Genomic DNA, 18,262 nt, shown 5'->3' with positions numbered 1-18,262 from the left:
TATATGCTCTGTTCACTTTACCGGCTTATATTCAATGCTTCTGACTAACTTATTTCTAGAGGTTAACCATAAAAAGATACTTTCCACCTATGATGATTTTCAAGAGTTAATTTCCATCAACATTAAGAAAGGAATTCTTTTCTTTAATTGAAATATAGTTGATTTACAATGTTGTGTTAATTACTGCTGTACAGCAAAGTGATTCAGTTATACATATATACACATTCTTTTTCATATTCTTTTCCATTATGGTTTATCACAGGATATTGAATATGGTTCCCTGTGCTATATACAGTAGGACCTTGCTGTTTATCCATTCTATATATACCAGTTTGCATCTGCTAATCCCAAACTCCCAATCCATCCCTCTCCCACCCCACCTCGCCCTTGGCAACCACCAGTCTATTCTCTGTCCATGATTCTGAAGAAAGGAATTATTTTAAACATTGAATTCCCCAAGTATACTTAAAACATCACGCGTGATTTTAAAAATTATTCAGATATCTTACAGGATATTTCTCTAAATGACTTTAATAACCCAGTCTTCTATTGCTTGGTTTCAGTCTCTTTGAAAAAGAGATGTTGGAGGCTTCCCTCAAATGTCTGGAGATCTAGCCAGATCACATTTAAGAGTTAGGTACTGGAAGCTCTACATACACTAGCAGGGCTTTAACTACTGGACTTCATCAAAGGGTGATCTGGTAGTGAGACAGCTTTTTCATGATGGACCCTGCAACAGCTCTCAGTCTTTTCTCTATGGCCTTTCAGTGCCTCCAGAGTTAACTTTTAATTTGGTATCAGAAAATTTATGTCCAGTTTTGTATCAGAAAATATACTATGGAAACAGGGTAAGAGAAAGAAGCTGGAGATTACATCTTTCCGTGTATAGACTTTCATTTAGTCCCCGGCTACCAGAGTTCTTAGAGAGAAGCAGAATGGTGAGGCTGTTGGATTTGAATAGTCAGCATGTACACTTCTACTTAATTACTTTACTGATAGGCCAATACAATCTATCTTTTGATGTATCTGGTACTCCTGAATCTAAAACTCTGCAGTTCAATTTCTACAGAAAATAAGCTTCCATTCTCTTTTGGGGAATACAGATGGGGCAGCTGAGTGTATGTGAGATGATGGAAGACTGGACCTGAGAATTTTACAACTTCTTTCAATAATTTTTCCCATATCCAAACGAAATCTTTTTTCTATTAAAGCAGATTATTCACTGTAAAATTAAAATGTAACGGAAAGAACCTTCCCAAAGTAATCCTCTAATTCCATAAAGACATATAAATCTGGATGACTCAACAAGGTTCAACATTTTAGCCCCAAGTCATAAGGAAAACTTTGTAATAAGAAGCTAGTATTTTGCAAGACTGAGAGCAGAGTAGGTTATAAAGAAGAAGAGAACCATTAGGAAAATAAGAAACAGGAAGAGGAAAGAAGGAAAAGGTGGGGAAGAGAAGCATTAGATTTAGTATCAATATTACAATATTCCCATATGATTTGTGAAATTTCCATGCAAGTAATTGTTAAAAAAATTATTTGAAAATATGCCACGGCCACAGATTTCACTTCCTATTCTTTCATAACTTCAGCAAAAATAAGCATAATTAGATTAACTTATTTTTTTTCACAAAGGCTTATTTGCAACTTAAAAAGTTTTAGGAATCCATGCCAGCTTTTTCTTAGCATATGTTAAAAGAAAGCACTGACCATGAATCACAGGTTTCTGTCGCAACCTCCCTGCCCACCCCTGCCCCATACATAGATTCCACACATAAGTGATACCATGCAGTATTTGTCTTTGGTTTATTTCTCTTAGCATAATGCCCTCCAGGTTCATCCATGTTGTTGCAAAACACAGTTTCCCAATGAACAATTAAGAATTCCATCTAATGAGTGAGCCCTTATAAACAGAGCAACAATTAACTGATATATGCAGTAAACTGATACATGTAATAAACCACCTTGCTCCTGAGTCTATAAACAACTGTGCTGTGAAATCAGTGATTTCAATAATTTTCCTTTAATAACACTGATTATATACTTTGCAACACCAGTTTATCAAGTGGAGAGAGAAAAGAACATTAACAGAGAGAAATACACTCTAAAGAAACATTCAAGTTCCATTACAATGTTTCCTCCCTAAAAAATACTTTTTCAGTACTAGAAACTGATTCTACCAAATACTGCTGAAATAAGAGGCCAATGTCTAAAATTTAGAATAAGTCTTTGTCAGATGAGCTGTCAGATTATTTAATGTCAGAATGTATATTTTACCTACATGTTTTTTCTTAGAAGAAAAATTTCGCTTTCCAGCTTAAAAAAATTTTCTTAACTATTCCATTAATTATTCTTGTTATATAGTTAGTTATTATGTAACTTTAGAAAGTGTATTTTACCCAACTGAGGGGGAAAATTTTACTACTTACCCTTTTCTTTATTGCCATTGGTATTATGCAAGAAGTCTCCATCAGAACGTGTTGTAGGAAAGTCATCTTCATCATCTTCTACCACTAAGTAAAATATATTTAAGGATATCAGGATGAAAGCACATAGAAATTAACCAGTTTATTCTTATGTTCAACGGAGTAAATATACTCTGGATTCTGTGAGTGCATGGTCTTATTCATCTTTGTATTTTCAGTGCTTATCAATGTATGCCCAATAAATATGCTGTGGAATGTCTTTAAATACATTATTATAAAAACTGTACCCATTCTCATTTGTGCAAGGGATGGTACTGAGATACGATTTATTCTGTCCTTTAAGTCTTTCTATCTCTTCCTCCTGACCTTGCGGAGATTTCATAATTCTACCAGAGGCCTACAAAGACGGAAGAGGATGGTAATGGTACATGCAGAAGATACTTTACCTTGTCTCTAGGATATGCAGGGAAAATATAATGACTTATAGATGTGATATCGATTTTAATTTATCCCAATGTGTCTGTGCCTGGACATCCATTTTAACCTACCCAATTCCAGAAAATACAGAATCCCCTGTGATCTTCCACATACCTCTTTCTTCTACGTACTATCCCTTTTTCTACTGCCTAACATACTTAATCCTCTGCACTATGTATTCCACTTCTTAGTGCAAATTTCTAAACCTCAGCCCCCAACCTTATTCTCTGTTTTTGAATGGCTTCTTTAGTTTATTATCTTTTGAGGAACTCCCTTTCTACAGAATAAATCTTCACTTTAAACTAATGTCTTACTCCTTGCCTATCTCTCTTTACGTCAGGAGTAATTTGGCTCTATGAGGAACATTTCATCTATTTTTAACTCTCTCTCCAATGGATGCAAAGCCCACTACTATTCCTTACTCCCTCCCCTGACTAAATGGTAGTAATTACTATGGAAAATACCTTTATTCTGTACTACAATTTTCTAATTACTGGCTATTTCATTTTTTCATCACCTGAAAATTTTGCACTCATCTATAACAACTTTTTCAAATCATAAGCTGCTATTATCTACTAACACCTACTATTTTATAACCAGCTAACTGCTATCAGCATCCAACTGACATTTTTCTTTTCCACATCCATCGTTCCTACAGACTTCAGTATCCATATTGAAGCCTCTGCAAACGTCTTAGTTCCAAGATTAATCAAATTCCCAGATTCTGTGGATCTCTGTCTTTTCATCAATAATTTGCAAATATGGTCAATTCTAAGAAATTAACTACTACAGTGCTGCTCTGATTTTAAATCATTACTGATTTTAAATCATCAGACAACATCCTGACCTTGACTCATTACTAATCTGATTAACTGCTCTTAAATACTGAAATGTCTGCATTTCACTTGTCTCCTCAGTATCTACCTTGGGCTCCTAAAGATTCACTTTCATATCTCTAACCATCCAATAGCCTAGTACTACCAAACAGGGATTTTCAAACTTCTTTTTCTAGTAAATACTCAAAATATAAAACTGATGGAAAACAAGAGCTGTTCTGGCTAAAAGAGTGGCCCTCCCCCTTTCCTTCCCAACCAAGCACTCCTTGTCCATCATTGAGGCACCTTTAAGGGATGTCTGACATGAACTAAAACCACTGTCCTAATACAAATCTCCCATCCCAATCAGACTGGTCTCCCTTACCAGCCCTCAAATCTATTATGCTAAATTCCATCTCTGGATCTTGTACATTCCTGCTTTCATTATCCCTGCAATAATCCAAATCAACCACATTAATAATAGCAACTATTATTGATTTTTTGCTATTAAGCACAGGGCTAATATACATATTCTCATTTAAATCTCACAATCATATGTGCTGGATACAACATCCATGTTACAGAGGAAAGAGATGTGCAGAAATGTTAAGTAATCTACTTCAAGTCATCAAACTAATAATGAATAGAAGAGCAAGATTAGAACCTTTAAGTTTAACATGGTATATATGTCTTGTTTTAAAATATATGTTTAGGTCAGAGATAATGTCTTCTACTTCTGTAATCCTAGAGTATCTGGACCTAAATGGTTAACTAAATCTTACTGGAGTGTGGGGTGTGTGAGTATGTGTGTGGTTAAGTCTCCTTACTAGCAATTACGATAAAACTTTTTAAATGAAAACATTGAATACCTAAAATAAGAGCTTGCTATTATCATTTCAATGACACACTTAATGAAGAACACTGATTCTAAAAATTTTTAAGTCACAGATAATTTAGTCTTGATAATTTAGTGAAAGTACATCTATAGAGATCCTTAGGTCAGCAATTCCAATCTATAGTCGAAGTAGGAAACTATGGTCCATGTTCTTATTTCACCTTTACCCAGCATGTACTCTTAAAAACATCATTTCTTAAAATAGACATTTATAGGGAAATCAGTTGTTATATGCTGAATTGTGCCACAACCAAATTCATATGTTGAAGTCCTAACCTTCCTGTACTCCAAAATGTGACTGTACTTGGAGACAGGGTCTTTACAGAGGTAATCAAATTAAAATGAGGTCATGAGGATGGGCCCTACTTCAATATGACCAGTGTCCTTATAAGAGGAGGAAATTTGGACACAGACACTTATAGAAGGAAGATGATGTGAAGACACAGGGAGAAGATGATCATCTACAAACCAAGGAGAGAGGCTTAGAACAGATCCTTCCCTCATGGCCCTCAGAAGAAATCAAACTTGCCAAAACCTTGATCTCACATTTTTAGCCTCCAGAACTGTGAGGAAATACACTTCCGTTATTTAGGCCACACAGTCTATAGAGTACTTTGGCGATGGCATCCCTAACAACTAATACATTAGTCTATGACTGTTGCTATATAATCAAACATATTTAAAAATATTTTTCTAATCTTCTACACAACATGGTTATTATTACATCCCAACTTCCACTCCTTCCACTACCACTTTTGTCTTTAAAATGCTATATATTATTGACGTGAATCATTTAAAAATAAACAAGGAATCTAAATCTGTGTACATCCTGTTTTAGTTTAAAGGGCTGTTTGCAAGTAAATGAAAGCTGATGTGTAATGTCTAATTTGACAAAAAAAAAAGTATACATACTTTTTTAATTAATGAGAAATAGAAGTTCAACTCTCTTTATTTTTAGAGAAATAAACATTAAATGTTAAAGAACCAAAAACTTCAGAGTGTATCAAATATAAAGAACTTCAAGGATACTTTCGGTAAAATTAAGTGCTTTAAGAGGAATATGGGCTTCTGCTTCAGGCAAAGATGGAATAACAGGGAGAAAATTTATCCTCTAGCATGAAACTAAAAGATCAGACAAAATATATGAAACAATGGTTTTCAAGACACTGGATATTAGGCAACAAAGGACAGTGATCCCTAAGGGCTGGGGAACAAATGATGTGAGCCCTGTGAATGCTCCAGCTTACTGCCATGGGAGAGTTTCCAAGCTGCAGAGTAACGAGAAACCCAGGAGGAGCCTGGTAGACTCTCTGAGGTGAAGAAATGGAGCTGAGAATCCAGAGAGACAAAGGACACTAGAGTTCACAAGGCAGAGGACTTGGGAGGAGAGAACTGTACAGGGAGAGAACTCTGGAGATGGGCAGAAGGTCCCCCTGAGTATTCAGCAGAGTACTGATAGCACATACAAGTTGAGGAACTATAGAGGTCACAGAAAGAACCATTTGAGTGGATTCCAGGGAAGAGTACCCAAAGCCTATGTGGGGCAGGGAAAAGCACCTGTTCCTGCAACACAGACCTGGAACAATTCACAGGGAATTGGCTAGAGAATGCGAAACTGCCTTGCCACAGTAGTAGGGAGAAATGGAAATACATTATTCTAAGGTTCTTATACAATACAGGAGGTGGGTATATTACTTGAAGGGAGACTGTAATAACTTAAATGTGCATACTATAAACCCTAAAGTAGCCATTATAATAACAAAGAGTATAACTAAAAAGCCAACAAAGGAAACAGAAAATGGAATTATAAAAAATACTCAATCCGGGCTTCCCTGGTGGCGCAGTGGTTGAGAGTCTGCCTGCTAATGCAGGGGACACGGGTTCGCGCCCTGGTCTGGGAAGATCCCACATGCCGCGGAGCAACTAGGCCCGTGAGCCAAAACTGCTGAGCCTGCGCGTCTGGAGCCTGTGCTCCTCAACAAGAGAGGCCACGAGAGTGAGAGGCCCGCGCACCGCGATGAAGAGTGGCCCCCGCTTGCCGCAACTACAGAAAGCCCTAGCACAGAAACGAAGACCCAACATAGCAATCAATCAATCAATAAATAAATCTTTAAAAAAAAAAAAAAAAAAAAAAAAAAAAATACTCAATCCAAAAGAAGGCAGAGAGGGCTTCCCTGGTGGCGCAGTGGTTGAGAATCTGCCTGCCAATGCAGGGGACACGGGTTCGGGCCCCGGTCTGGGAAGATTCCACATGCCGTGGAGCAACTGGGCCCGTGAGCCACAACTACTGAGCCTGCGTGGTGCAACAAGAGAGGCCGCGATAGTGAGAGGCCCACGCACCGCGATGAAGAGTGGCCCCCACTCGCCGCAATTAGAGAAAGCCCTCGCACAGAAACGAAAGACCCAACACAGCCAAAAATAAATAAATAAATTAATTAATTAATTAAAAAAAAAAAAAGAAGGCAGAAAAAGGGAACAAAGAACAGAGAAGACAAAAAGAATATGTAAGAAGGGGTGAGCTCACATCCTTCTACTCCACCATCTTGCCAGCAAGTCAACAAAAAGAACATGAACTCAGATCAAAGACATTTAATAAGACCAAGAAAAGAAACCATGTTAGGCAACCTAGTTATACTGGGTAGGAACTTAGCATGATTTAGTAATACTGTTATGAGTAGTTCATTTTTGCCCATTATAACAAATTAAGAGAAAAACTGAAGAACAGATATTGACAACACCAGTAATATTTAGCAGTAACAAATGAAAAGTAACTTCAAAATTCACATTATAAGTTAACTAAAGATCATCTCTCTTAAAAAAAAAAAAACTCACTAAAATTACTTTTACATGCATATGTAATTCCATTATTGACTTCTTCTATGAGAAAAACGCCAGAGGAAGGGAGGGTGACAGAGGGAAGGAGAGAAAGAGAGGTAAAGAGGGAGAGGAAGAGGAAGAGCGAGAGACAAAAAGATCAACTGACTCCAGATCTGGAGGATTTAACATAAACATATGTTTGTCTCTAAGACCCGTCATAGGGTACATGTATTAGACATAATCATGTGAAATGCCCCATATTATCAAGATGATATTATATTTTTTAATGGAATAAAGAGTTCAAAAACCATTTTAAAATCTTCAGTGATATCTGGTATGGGTGATCAGATTAATTAGGATGTTATTAAAGTATACAAGTTATGTGGACACTGAAATCTGTTACATTAGAGGTGTACAGCGAAAGTGACTATAATTACCTTCATCACTTAAAGACATTACCCTTAAGATCAAGAGGTTTTAAATCCATTCATTCTCCAAGTAAAAATAGTGGTAATAGCCTAATTAACCTTTATCCCTTTGAAGTTCATCCTTGGAGACAGCATCAGCACAGGCATCAAAGTACTTCTGTAGAGTATCGACTTGTCTGCATAGGATATCTCTAAAGGTTTCCATTTCAGCCAATTTCTCACGTAAACTGTGGCCCTTCTGCAAAACACAATACGGGGGGATGTAATCCAAGTTAACAAAACTAGAATTCATTTATATTTAGTCCCATCGTATTTCATCACCTTTTAAGGTCTGTTATCTTACTACTGAGGGCATGGAGTAGGGAGAGTTGTCAAGTTCAATGTATTATTTCCAGGGACGGACTTGAAACTGAGTAATTAATGGCTTGATAGTGATAAGCCTGAAGGAAATGAGAGCAATAAACCTGACAACTTGCTACTACAACATTTAATATTTTCAAATTAAACACTGTGATGATAAATTGTGAAAGACTTTAAAATGGGCAAAAATATTACTGGGTGTCCTTTGAAAGGAATAGTAAGTATCATCCACAGAGAGGGTGTCTGATCATATAGAAGTCTTTGATTTCATTGCATTTGAGCTATTTTACAACTCTTTAAGTCATAGAAAACTGAGAGTAATGTAAATGATTCTTGTCCATAGAAAAGCAAATGAACTTTGTCCAGTGGAGGTACACTGGTTACTAATGTGTGACTATTGATTAGTTTTGCATACATTAGCAAAATCATTTCAGCATTCTTCACATTCTTCTTTGAACTATATTTTTTCTTTAACATCTTATTTCATTAAGGAATGAAACAAAATCTCTGACGTGTGTTCATTTTATTTTTATGAGTCATGATTTTACCTCTTAAAAAACTATTCTGTAACAACTTCAAATAAATTACATTGTAGGAAAATTCTTTCAAAAAACTTATTCTATCAAATAAGTTCTGTTCACAACATTCAGTACTAAAGCATTCATAACCACAAACCTTGAATGAAGAGGTGGATGTTGCAGAATAGCCACTTGCTCCAGACACCAGTGACACCATTGAGCCATGTCGACGCAAGCTGGATTCAGACCCATATCCAGACTCAGTCTAAAAAGGAAAGTAAACTACATGAAAAAAGTTAAATAAAAAATACTTAATCATCACAAGAAAAAAACTTTTTTACTCTGTGAGGTGATGGATGTTAACTAAACTTACTGTGGTAATCCTTTAACAATATGTATATATCCAATCATTATGTTGTAAACCTTAAACTAATACAATGTGATATATCAATTATATCTCAATAAAACTGGAAAAATACTTAAGAGAAAACAAAAGTTTCCCTATAAATTAATAAGGTTATTGCAAAAAAAATTTTTGTTAAGTAAGGTTACTGTAACAATAATTAGCAGTTTGAGTTCACTCAAGAAATATAGGCAATCCACTGGCATAAGCAATGCTTTCAATTCCTAATTGCCACTTAATTTAGAAATTTACTGAATACCAACTACATGCTGGGCTAGTTGGCTAAAAGAGTTTAATAATAGGAAAACTACCTAGAGTAGGTAAATTCATAGAGACAGAAAGTGGAACAGTGGTTATCAGGGGGCTAGGAAGAGGGGAGAATGAGGAGTTAGAATTTACTAGGTACAGAGCTGGAGTTGGAGAAGATGAAAAAGTTCTGGAGATGGATGGTGATGGTGGTGATGGTTGAACAACAACGTGAATATACTTAATGTCACAGAATTGTACAATTAAAAATAGCTGAAATGACAGATCGTCATGCGTATTTTACCACAATAAAAAATTTTGGTAGAACAAGGACCAAAAAAAAAAGAAAAAAAAGGAAAACTTCTTTATAGATGAATTATTTATCCTGACACAGCTCAAATATCAGTCTCAATGAAGCCTTTCCCATTATTCCAGATAGTCTGTCTCTGTATTCTCAACCATTCTTAACATATCATGATTATGGCATCTGCCACTCAATTTTAATAGTTTACATTTTGTAACTACTAGTGGACTTGTACCTTCTGTAAGAAGACTGTATTTCTTCCATTTTTGTAGCCACCTTGACAGTTCATGGCACAAAGAAAATCCCCAATTTTGCCAGTCTATTCTGTAATCACATCACAGAAGATAACTGAACTCTTTTTGGGGTTTAGTTAGACTCAGAACTGTGATCTAATTTTGATGGAGTTGGCACTCTTTTAAAGTATCAATTTTGCATCCCATCCTCCTTAGGAAAATGCAGTACTAAAAACATGGACAAAAGAATTAAACATTTGAAAAAAACAACTTCCAAGTACCTAAAACCTGCTCAAGTATTTTGGGATCTCTGATTTCTTCCTACTGTTATTCTTTTACAAGTACTGTGCATAATTTTAATCCTAGACACTAAACTTAAGAGGTAAAATAATATCTAATCATTTTTGGCATCACACCTAGTGCAGCTTCTTAAAATTCAAGCTTCCAGCACATACCAGTCGCTAAAGATTCAAAGTAAAATTGTCATACTTTAATAACGCCTGTTCATAAAACACTCTACCTATAAAAGGTACTGCAATATGTTCTTAACTCTGAATTTACTAACAAATTACATATAAACTCATGACTAGATGGAATCAAAGGTACAATAAATTGTACCTCAATAAATTAGCTAAAGAAAAAAAGGTAAGCTTGTTTCAGTATCACAGAATCCCACAAAAAGAAAATTCTAATTACAGAAATCATGTAATTCATAAAAAAAATAAGACTTCTTATCAAATAATGTCCTGGAACAAAGGTACTGAGCTAGGTTCCTTAACTAAAATGGCTCTAGTTTCTCTTTCTCGTTTGACAATAATGCTAACTTTCTAAGTATAGTGTTTCTACATTTTAATTGTTGTATTGGTTTGGTAAAGTTTTTCGTTAGATTTAAATATAGAAGACTGGAATTAAAAATAAGAAAAATCTATCTGTGATGGACCAAAAATATAAGGTACGCACTTCAGAAATCACTTAGACACCTATGTGTCATTCACTTCTCAACAGAAATTAATCTGAACCGTCCATTTAAATACAAAACTACCCCATAATTTACAATCAAAATTTTATTTAAAAACAAATTTTGGATATTTATTTGAAAAATATTTAAAACCAAACAATTTCAAATCCAAATCCAAATGAATCTACCCTCTCCATTTACTTGCTTTATATCAATGAGTCCTAAACAGAGTAAGTCAAAACTTTAAAATCTTGAAACCAAATATAAACACTACAAAGCTTTACTAAATGTTTTCTCACTATGAAACATACTTCTTACATCCTTGCCTGTTTTTTCAGGTTCCACTATTTCAAAACAGTAATATCTCCTTACAACAAAGACATGATAGAACAAAAAACTCTACTATAGCAATACTGTTGCTGTACATTTTAAGTAGTGAATAGTAAATGAATGTTGAGGCTAAGAGTTTAGAGTAATTGTATTTCTACCTTTAATAAAGTTTCACTTAAATAAACTGCATTATAAATTATATACATCATTCCAAGGAAAAAGAAAATAAAGTATACTCATGAAGACCAATTCCATTTTATTCAATTTAAATAATGGGGATTCATTTGTCACTCTATGTCAGTAACTGCACTGGGATAACTTTTAAAATAAATAATTTAAGGGTTTAACAAATACACACATGCACATACAAATGAATCCTCACTGTTTAAAAACTGGTCATTCTGGAAATGTCTGTGATTGTGCCAATGATGCTATCATTGCATAAAAGATTCCTAATGGTACTACCACAATATTTAGAGTAATTTTATGATACAGCCACAAAATGGAGCTATCTAATTTTGGGGAGTTGCAGAATAAAACTTTTAAAACTGTCTCACTACTTTAAAGGAATAGCTATAAACTGTATAATTAAGCTTGACTGCCTTTCTTAGTCACATGACATGGCTCTGATTTAGTACTGGATTTCTCTCACATATCTAATCTATCATCAAAGATATCAATATTTGAAAAACACTTCGTCACAGGGGCTAAAATGATTCTAAAAGGTAAGTTATAAAACTATTCTGAAAAGTAGCAAAGTTGTTGACATCTATTTGGCTTTCCAAGATGTCCACTTTAAAGGCAACAATACTCATCCTGAATTTAACAAGGTCTGCTTTTCGAAGGTGGGGGTGAGGGAAGTTTCCAAGGATGGAAATGGGAAGAAATTACTTTATGGTCACAACTGATATATACTGTTAAATGTTCCTAAAAATCTTGACATGCCTTCAAAATCTCATTGGTATGATTTTAGGGATAATACTTTAAAGGCATGCTGGCTTTTTCTTAATCCCATTCTTCCACAAGAAAAAAGTAGAGCTTACTTACAACCTCTAATCACCAATACAGTATTTTTGAAAACACCAATTTCCAACTAAAATTAATAATGTGGAATTCAAATACAGTTACTATAGGAATATTTCCTCCTTTCAACATATACACTTTAAGATCCCTCACACAAATTGCTTTGCAAAAAAACCCTTCTTTCCCAAATTCGTGTGTTTGTAAGCAGTATTCCTCAACATGTTTTGCATGAACATACAATGACATTTTGGTTCAATGAAACACTTATTGAACATGTCCCGTATAGAACAAGGCTGGGTTCCTTTAAATATTACAGTAATGAGACCACACCTTTGTTATAACATTCCTCCTTATTTTGGGGGTGGGGAGTGTAATCTTTTGGCCACTAGAGGGGGTCAGTAGCACTTCCCAAGCAGTATACTTGGAAAGCTGATACAAAGGTTACTATTGGTCAAAGTACAATAGTAACCTTCAGACTAAATCCCTTGCATGTATGTACCTGTACTTTCTGTAACTTGATTTTCTGAGAACACCTAAAATCATGATAAATTAAGTCATATAGTTCAAAGTTATGAATTTAATAAAGGACCAGAAATGCCTAAGAACTGATTTGAAAAGAAAACTCCCTTAAAGTCACAGCTAAATTTTATAGTTTGGCTTATTCATGTAGGAGATAAACACATATTTTCATTTTGCACGGTCTGTTCATCAGCCCATCTATACTCCAAAAAACAGTGGTATAAAATAAAGGAAATAGGTTGGCTTATTTGTTTTTTTCATAGCACCTGCCTTTTGAAAAGCATATTCATTTTCCTAATAACACTCTCCAGCAAGAAGCACAGCAAAGTAACTGAGAAAGAAATTAACTTCCTCATGGTGTCAAAAATTACCTATTTTGTGGCATAGTCTCCCTATTGTTTCTTCCCATTTTAATTAGGGGAAGAGAGAAAATAGAAGATTAAATGTTAACATTAGAACAATGGAGCATTTTCCAGAACTTGAAATTCTGAAACCCATAATAAAACCAAATGCGCTTGCTATGTTGCCAGCATCCACACATCTACTTTCAATATTAATATTTTAAAGCAAACCACATGAGAAGCAAGACACTATAACCAGGAGACCAATTTAATCAATAGAATTATGGTTTACAGTATCATAATAAGTTACAATGGCAACAATTTTATTTATGATTGTAGGTAAACATATATTATTTGCTATAATAAAATTTGGCATGACAATTTCACACTTATAAATATTAAAATCTCATCTATTTAGCCTTTCAAATACGTACGGATCCCCCTAGAGAAGCGGTAGCCTCTGAAGTATAAAGAGCACAATGATAACAGAGAGAAGACCTGCTCGACTGTCACTGTCACCACTAGACAACAAGTCAGTCATTACCTTCCTGGACTTAATTTTCTTTTCTTTTTTTTAAAATTAATTAATTAATTTTGGCTGCGCAGGGTCTTTGTTGCGGCACGTGGGCTTCTCTAGCTGTGGTGTGCAGGCTTAGTTGAGGTATGTGGGATCTTAGTTCCCCAAGCACGGATCGAACCCGGGCCCCCTGCACTGGGAGCACAGAGTCTTAACCACTGAACCACCAGGGAAGTCCCCTGGACTTAATTTTCTTATCTTTAAAATGATATGGCTAGTCTAGAATTGTAATTCTCTATACACTAAACCTAAATACCAAAACTTAGGCTAAAAATGTATATATCCAGTGGAGGCCAAATATAAGAAAGCCGTTTGTTGAACCAGCTGGGAAGATTAAAACATAACACAATTGGACTTCCCTGGTGGCGCAGTGGTTAAGAATCTGCCTGCCAACGCAGGGGACACAGGTTCGAGCCCTAGTCCAGGAAGATCCCACATGCCGCGGAGCAACTAAGCCCATGCTCCACAACTACTGTGCCTGCGCTCTAGAGCCTGAGAGCCACAACTACTGAGCCCACGTGCCATAACTACTAAAGCCCGTGTGCCTAGAGCCTGTGCTCTGCAACAAGAGAAGCCACCGCAACGAGAAGCCCGTGCACTGCAACGAAGAGTAGCCCCTGCTCGCTGCGACTAGTAGAAGAGCCTGCACGCAGCAATGAAGACCCAATGCAGCCAAAAATAAATAAATAAATAAATAAATATTTATTTAAAAAAAACAACACACAATTTATTCAGAAAAGCAACACTAATAATGTATCAGATGAGGAAAGGTTCAACCTACAATGATTTCCAGAAATTGCAGTACCTCATGAATCAAAGAAATTTTAAAATATATTTAAGAAAATTAAAAAAGATTTTATCCATTTCTAACTGCTTAGAACCCAGCAGCAATACAGTTAACTTCACTGAGTAGAACATTTGCTTACCCTCAAGATACTTTTCTCAAATCATACTGGAATGTTTCCTAGTCATTCTTGTATCATAATTTAAAAACCAATATCAAATAAAATACCTCATTTGAAGGTCATTTATGGACCTTAGTTGCGGACCTTAGTTGGTTATTCATTTTGCATTTTCTTCTAATAAGCATGAGATAAGCTTTCCTTTACAGAAATATCTAAATAAGCAGTGTTGTAGTGATATGAGGCTGGAAGAGTTAACCAAGGCCTTATTGCACACCCTAGTTAAGTGTTAAAAGAATGCTAGGGGGGGTAAAAGAAAATAAGACACTGCCAATGGAAATCCAAAGTACTAAAAAAATGCCCAAATACAAGATGATACTGTAGAAGTAGAGAGTTAACAATAGCTGTCTCCACTCTCCTTGATTTCAGAGCTTCCTCTTTCTTAACAGTTTTAATTTAGGGTTTTGGACTCCCTGACACATTGTTTTATCCATAGGAGAAATTAAAGTAGACTTATCAGGAAGCTACCAGTACAGCCTCTGCACCAAAAGCCTCTGCACCAAAAGAACCCAATCCGTGATACAAAAGATGATTCTAAATAAACTAACTCTGACACTCTGAAACCCAGTCTTATCTTTTTTTTTTTATCCTTCCCCCTTTGAGGGAGTCTAAAAGTCCAACTGTCGTTTCTTAATGACATTGAAATGGAGGTAAGAAATAACTAGATAAATCAAATGAGGCTGTATAAAGGAAGACTGTTAAGCAATTTTTCCACCCTAGCTTTAGAAGGCGAATACTAAAGGATAAGGGAGATCTTTCTTGTTTTGCTTTGAGAGGAGGGCTGATGAAAGGGTTGAGCAATTTTACATGGATATTTTATATATAAATTCCAGACAGCCACCCTGGATAAATTATAACACCAATACCAATAGTAAAAGCTAATACTTAGGATACTTACTTTGTACCAGGCATGATGCTAGTGCTTTAAGTGCATTATCTCACTTAATTCTTTCAATAGTCTAAGTAAAATGGGCACTAATATTATACCCAGTTATAGGTGATTTTACATAGTGAGTCATGCAAATGATAAGTAAGGGAGCCAGGATTTAATTCCAGATTCAAGGGCCCATGATGTTAATCATTACTATGTTGCCTCAACATCCAGAGACTTTGCTTCTACTTCTCTCAAATCTGTCCCTTTCTCTATTTTCCCACTGCCATTTTCTAGTTATGGTCACCTAGTGTCTCATTTGGATAAATCCTCCAGATTTCTAACTACTTTTAGTCTTGTTCCTCTTGAAATCCTTTCTAGTGTAGCCAGAGTGGTCCTTTAAAAACAGACATCTGATTCTTCACTTTCTGTTTTAAATCCTATTTGGCTCCATATTTCTCCTTGGATCAAGTCCATACACTGCTTATAGGTCCCTGTTAGAGGCAGAAGTACAATTAAACTAAACTACTATCAGCCTCCATATTCACTTATTATCCATTATTTAAAATGTTTTGTATCAGTACTGCTGTAATGAAGTCTTTTGTTCTAGCATCTGTTTGTTGTAAGGAAATATCTGTCTTGAAATAGTAGAACTTGAAGAAATAGACAAGGATAAAAGAAATGTGCTTTATAGTGAAGAAGTCTTTAATAATACTTTGTAATATTTATATTACATCATAAGTGCTTAATACATGTTAGCTACCATTCCTTCTTCACCTTCCCACAAAGGCAGGATATTCCTTTATATCTCTACTCCAGAAACACTTACATAGAGGAAAATAAATGTAAAAAGAAGCTAGCAGCAGATGTAACAAAATACCAACACTGCTCATTAACTTTCTTAATTTATGATTTGCCCTAGAGAAAAGGGCCAATGTAAATATATTTTCTTTTAGAAGGAAGTTTCATAGGCACAAAATAAAAAGGTCATAATTCCATTCTTTTTATCTAATTGCAAAGAGACGACAGTGGCAAAACAATTAATACTACTTTTTGAGGCTCCCTTAAATGTCCCAATAAGAGAAAAAACAGGTTTAATATGTATAAGTAGTACTCGCAGGATTGCTGAAACGTTAAGATTGTATTTGGCCAGGGGACCTGAACCATTAATTCTTTCCTGCCAGGATCCTAAAAGAAATATATGCACATAAAACAATGATCAGTAAATGAACATTCTTAATTATTCTGGGGCTTTGGTCCCAAACTTAAATTTTCTACAAAAGACACGAATTCCTTTCTTAGGGGGTAAGGGAGGAATGGAGATCTATATCAAACATGAAAAGATACCCATAACTTACTGTTGAGTGAAGGAAAAGCTACAAAGCAGTATGGTATCTTTTATGTAAAACTGTAAGGCATACATGTAAAGAAATATTTGGAAGGAATCTTTACCAAGGATGAACAGTGGTCATTTCTATGTGGCCTAAATTTTCACTTTCTTTTTTATAGTTTTCCGTATTGTCTATATTGTTTGAATTTTTTTACAGTAATCATATATCACCTCTACAAAAATAAAAACAAAAAAAGTCACAGAATACATGTTAAATCTATCTCACTTAGAAAGGGCTAAAAACTTAATAATGCCGGTAAAGATGCAGTGAAAGGAAGATCTGCACATTCTGCAGATGGAATGTAGATCAGCACAATCTTTCTAGAAAATAATCTGGCAACATATATCAAAAATGCCTGTATCCTTAAGCCTAGCAATTCTACTTCTGAGAATCTATTATGAGGACACAGTTAAACTACAGGAAAATACTTTTATGTAGGAAGGCATTAAATACTAACTGCAAAAAAAAAAAACAGCTGAAACAATCTAAAGGTCTTATAATAAGCAAATGAGTACCAAAATGATAATACAATGAAATATTAATAAAGCTGTGTTATATGGACAAAATGATGTTAGATTTTAAAAAAAACAAGATATAAACTTGTTATTTCCATAATATTTTAGGGGCAAAATGTTCAGAGAATAAGAAGGAAATACACCAAAATGAAGAATAATTGTCTTGGTTATAAGATTGATGGTAGTTTTGTATTTTTTTTCCCTTATAATTAACAAAAATTACTTTAAAAAACCAGTGCAAAAGCCAATGAAATCTAATCAATAAAACTACTTGCAGGAATGGTTTTAAAAGACTTGCTAAGAATTTTTAGATCTAACTGTATGGGGAAGATTATTCTTTTAAGGAGGCAGACATGATTTATTTTTTTAGTATTCAACTACACATCCATGAGAAAAAGCTGAAATTAACTAGAAAGGGGGGGGGTGTATTACAAAAAACTGAGGTTGCTGTTCTTGGAATAATGTTACCACTCACTGATCAATGTTCTCATAATCCATTCAATTCCATTTTTATGCAAAATGGGAATAACACCTGCAGTGAAAGACTTCCAGGAGGATTAAATGATAACAGTGCCTAATTACTCATCTATCCCTGTATAGTTCAAAGGGGTGCTACTGAAGAGAACTAGGCTAGGGAATGAACAGTGATATAAGCATTCTTGCCAATGATCCTGTCTTGTCTGTCAAGAACGTGAACTTGCTATATGACTAAAAAATGACAGAATTTTTTTCAGTATAACATTTTAACCTGTAGAACATTCATTTACTTTGCTACCTTTTCTTACGATTCTTAACCCAATGCTGTCTTTCATACCTCAATACCAAACAAGCCCAGAATATTTACCAGGCA

The 18,262-nt window shown here is 35.0% G+C and overlaps 1 protein-coding gene across 3 annotated transcripts in view; it reads right to left on the bottom strand.

Annotated features, from left to right (window-relative positions):
• CERT1 (ceramide transporter 1) overlaps positions 1-18,262 on the bottom strand; it is a gene marked incomplete at its 5' end in the record, with an annotated part of 129,271 nt that overhangs the window by 64,168 nt on the left and 46,841 nt on the right. For all 3 annotated transcript variants that reach the window (XM_082457259.1, XM_082457258.1, XM_082457257.1), the window contains 3 exons: positions 2,433-2,516; positions 7,961-8,099; positions 8,897-9,004. In XM_082457259.1, coding sequence (XP_082313385.1) covers positions 2,433-2,516; positions 7,961-8,099; positions 8,897-9,004 — 331 coding nt within the window. The remainder of the gene's footprint in view (positions 1-2,432; positions 2,517-7,960; positions 8,100-8,896; positions 9,005-18,262) is intronic.

This window comes from Balaenoptera physalus (assembly GCF_965194825.1).
Source record: "Balaenoptera physalus genome assembly, chromosome: 3".
In the NCBI taxonomy this organism is placed as follows: domain Eukaryota; kingdom Metazoa; phylum Chordata; class Mammalia; order Artiodactyla; family Balaenopteridae; genus Balaenoptera; species Balaenoptera physalus.
The sequence above is the reverse complement of the archived record's forward strand: the minus strand, read 5'-3'. Positions and strand labels throughout refer to the sequence as shown.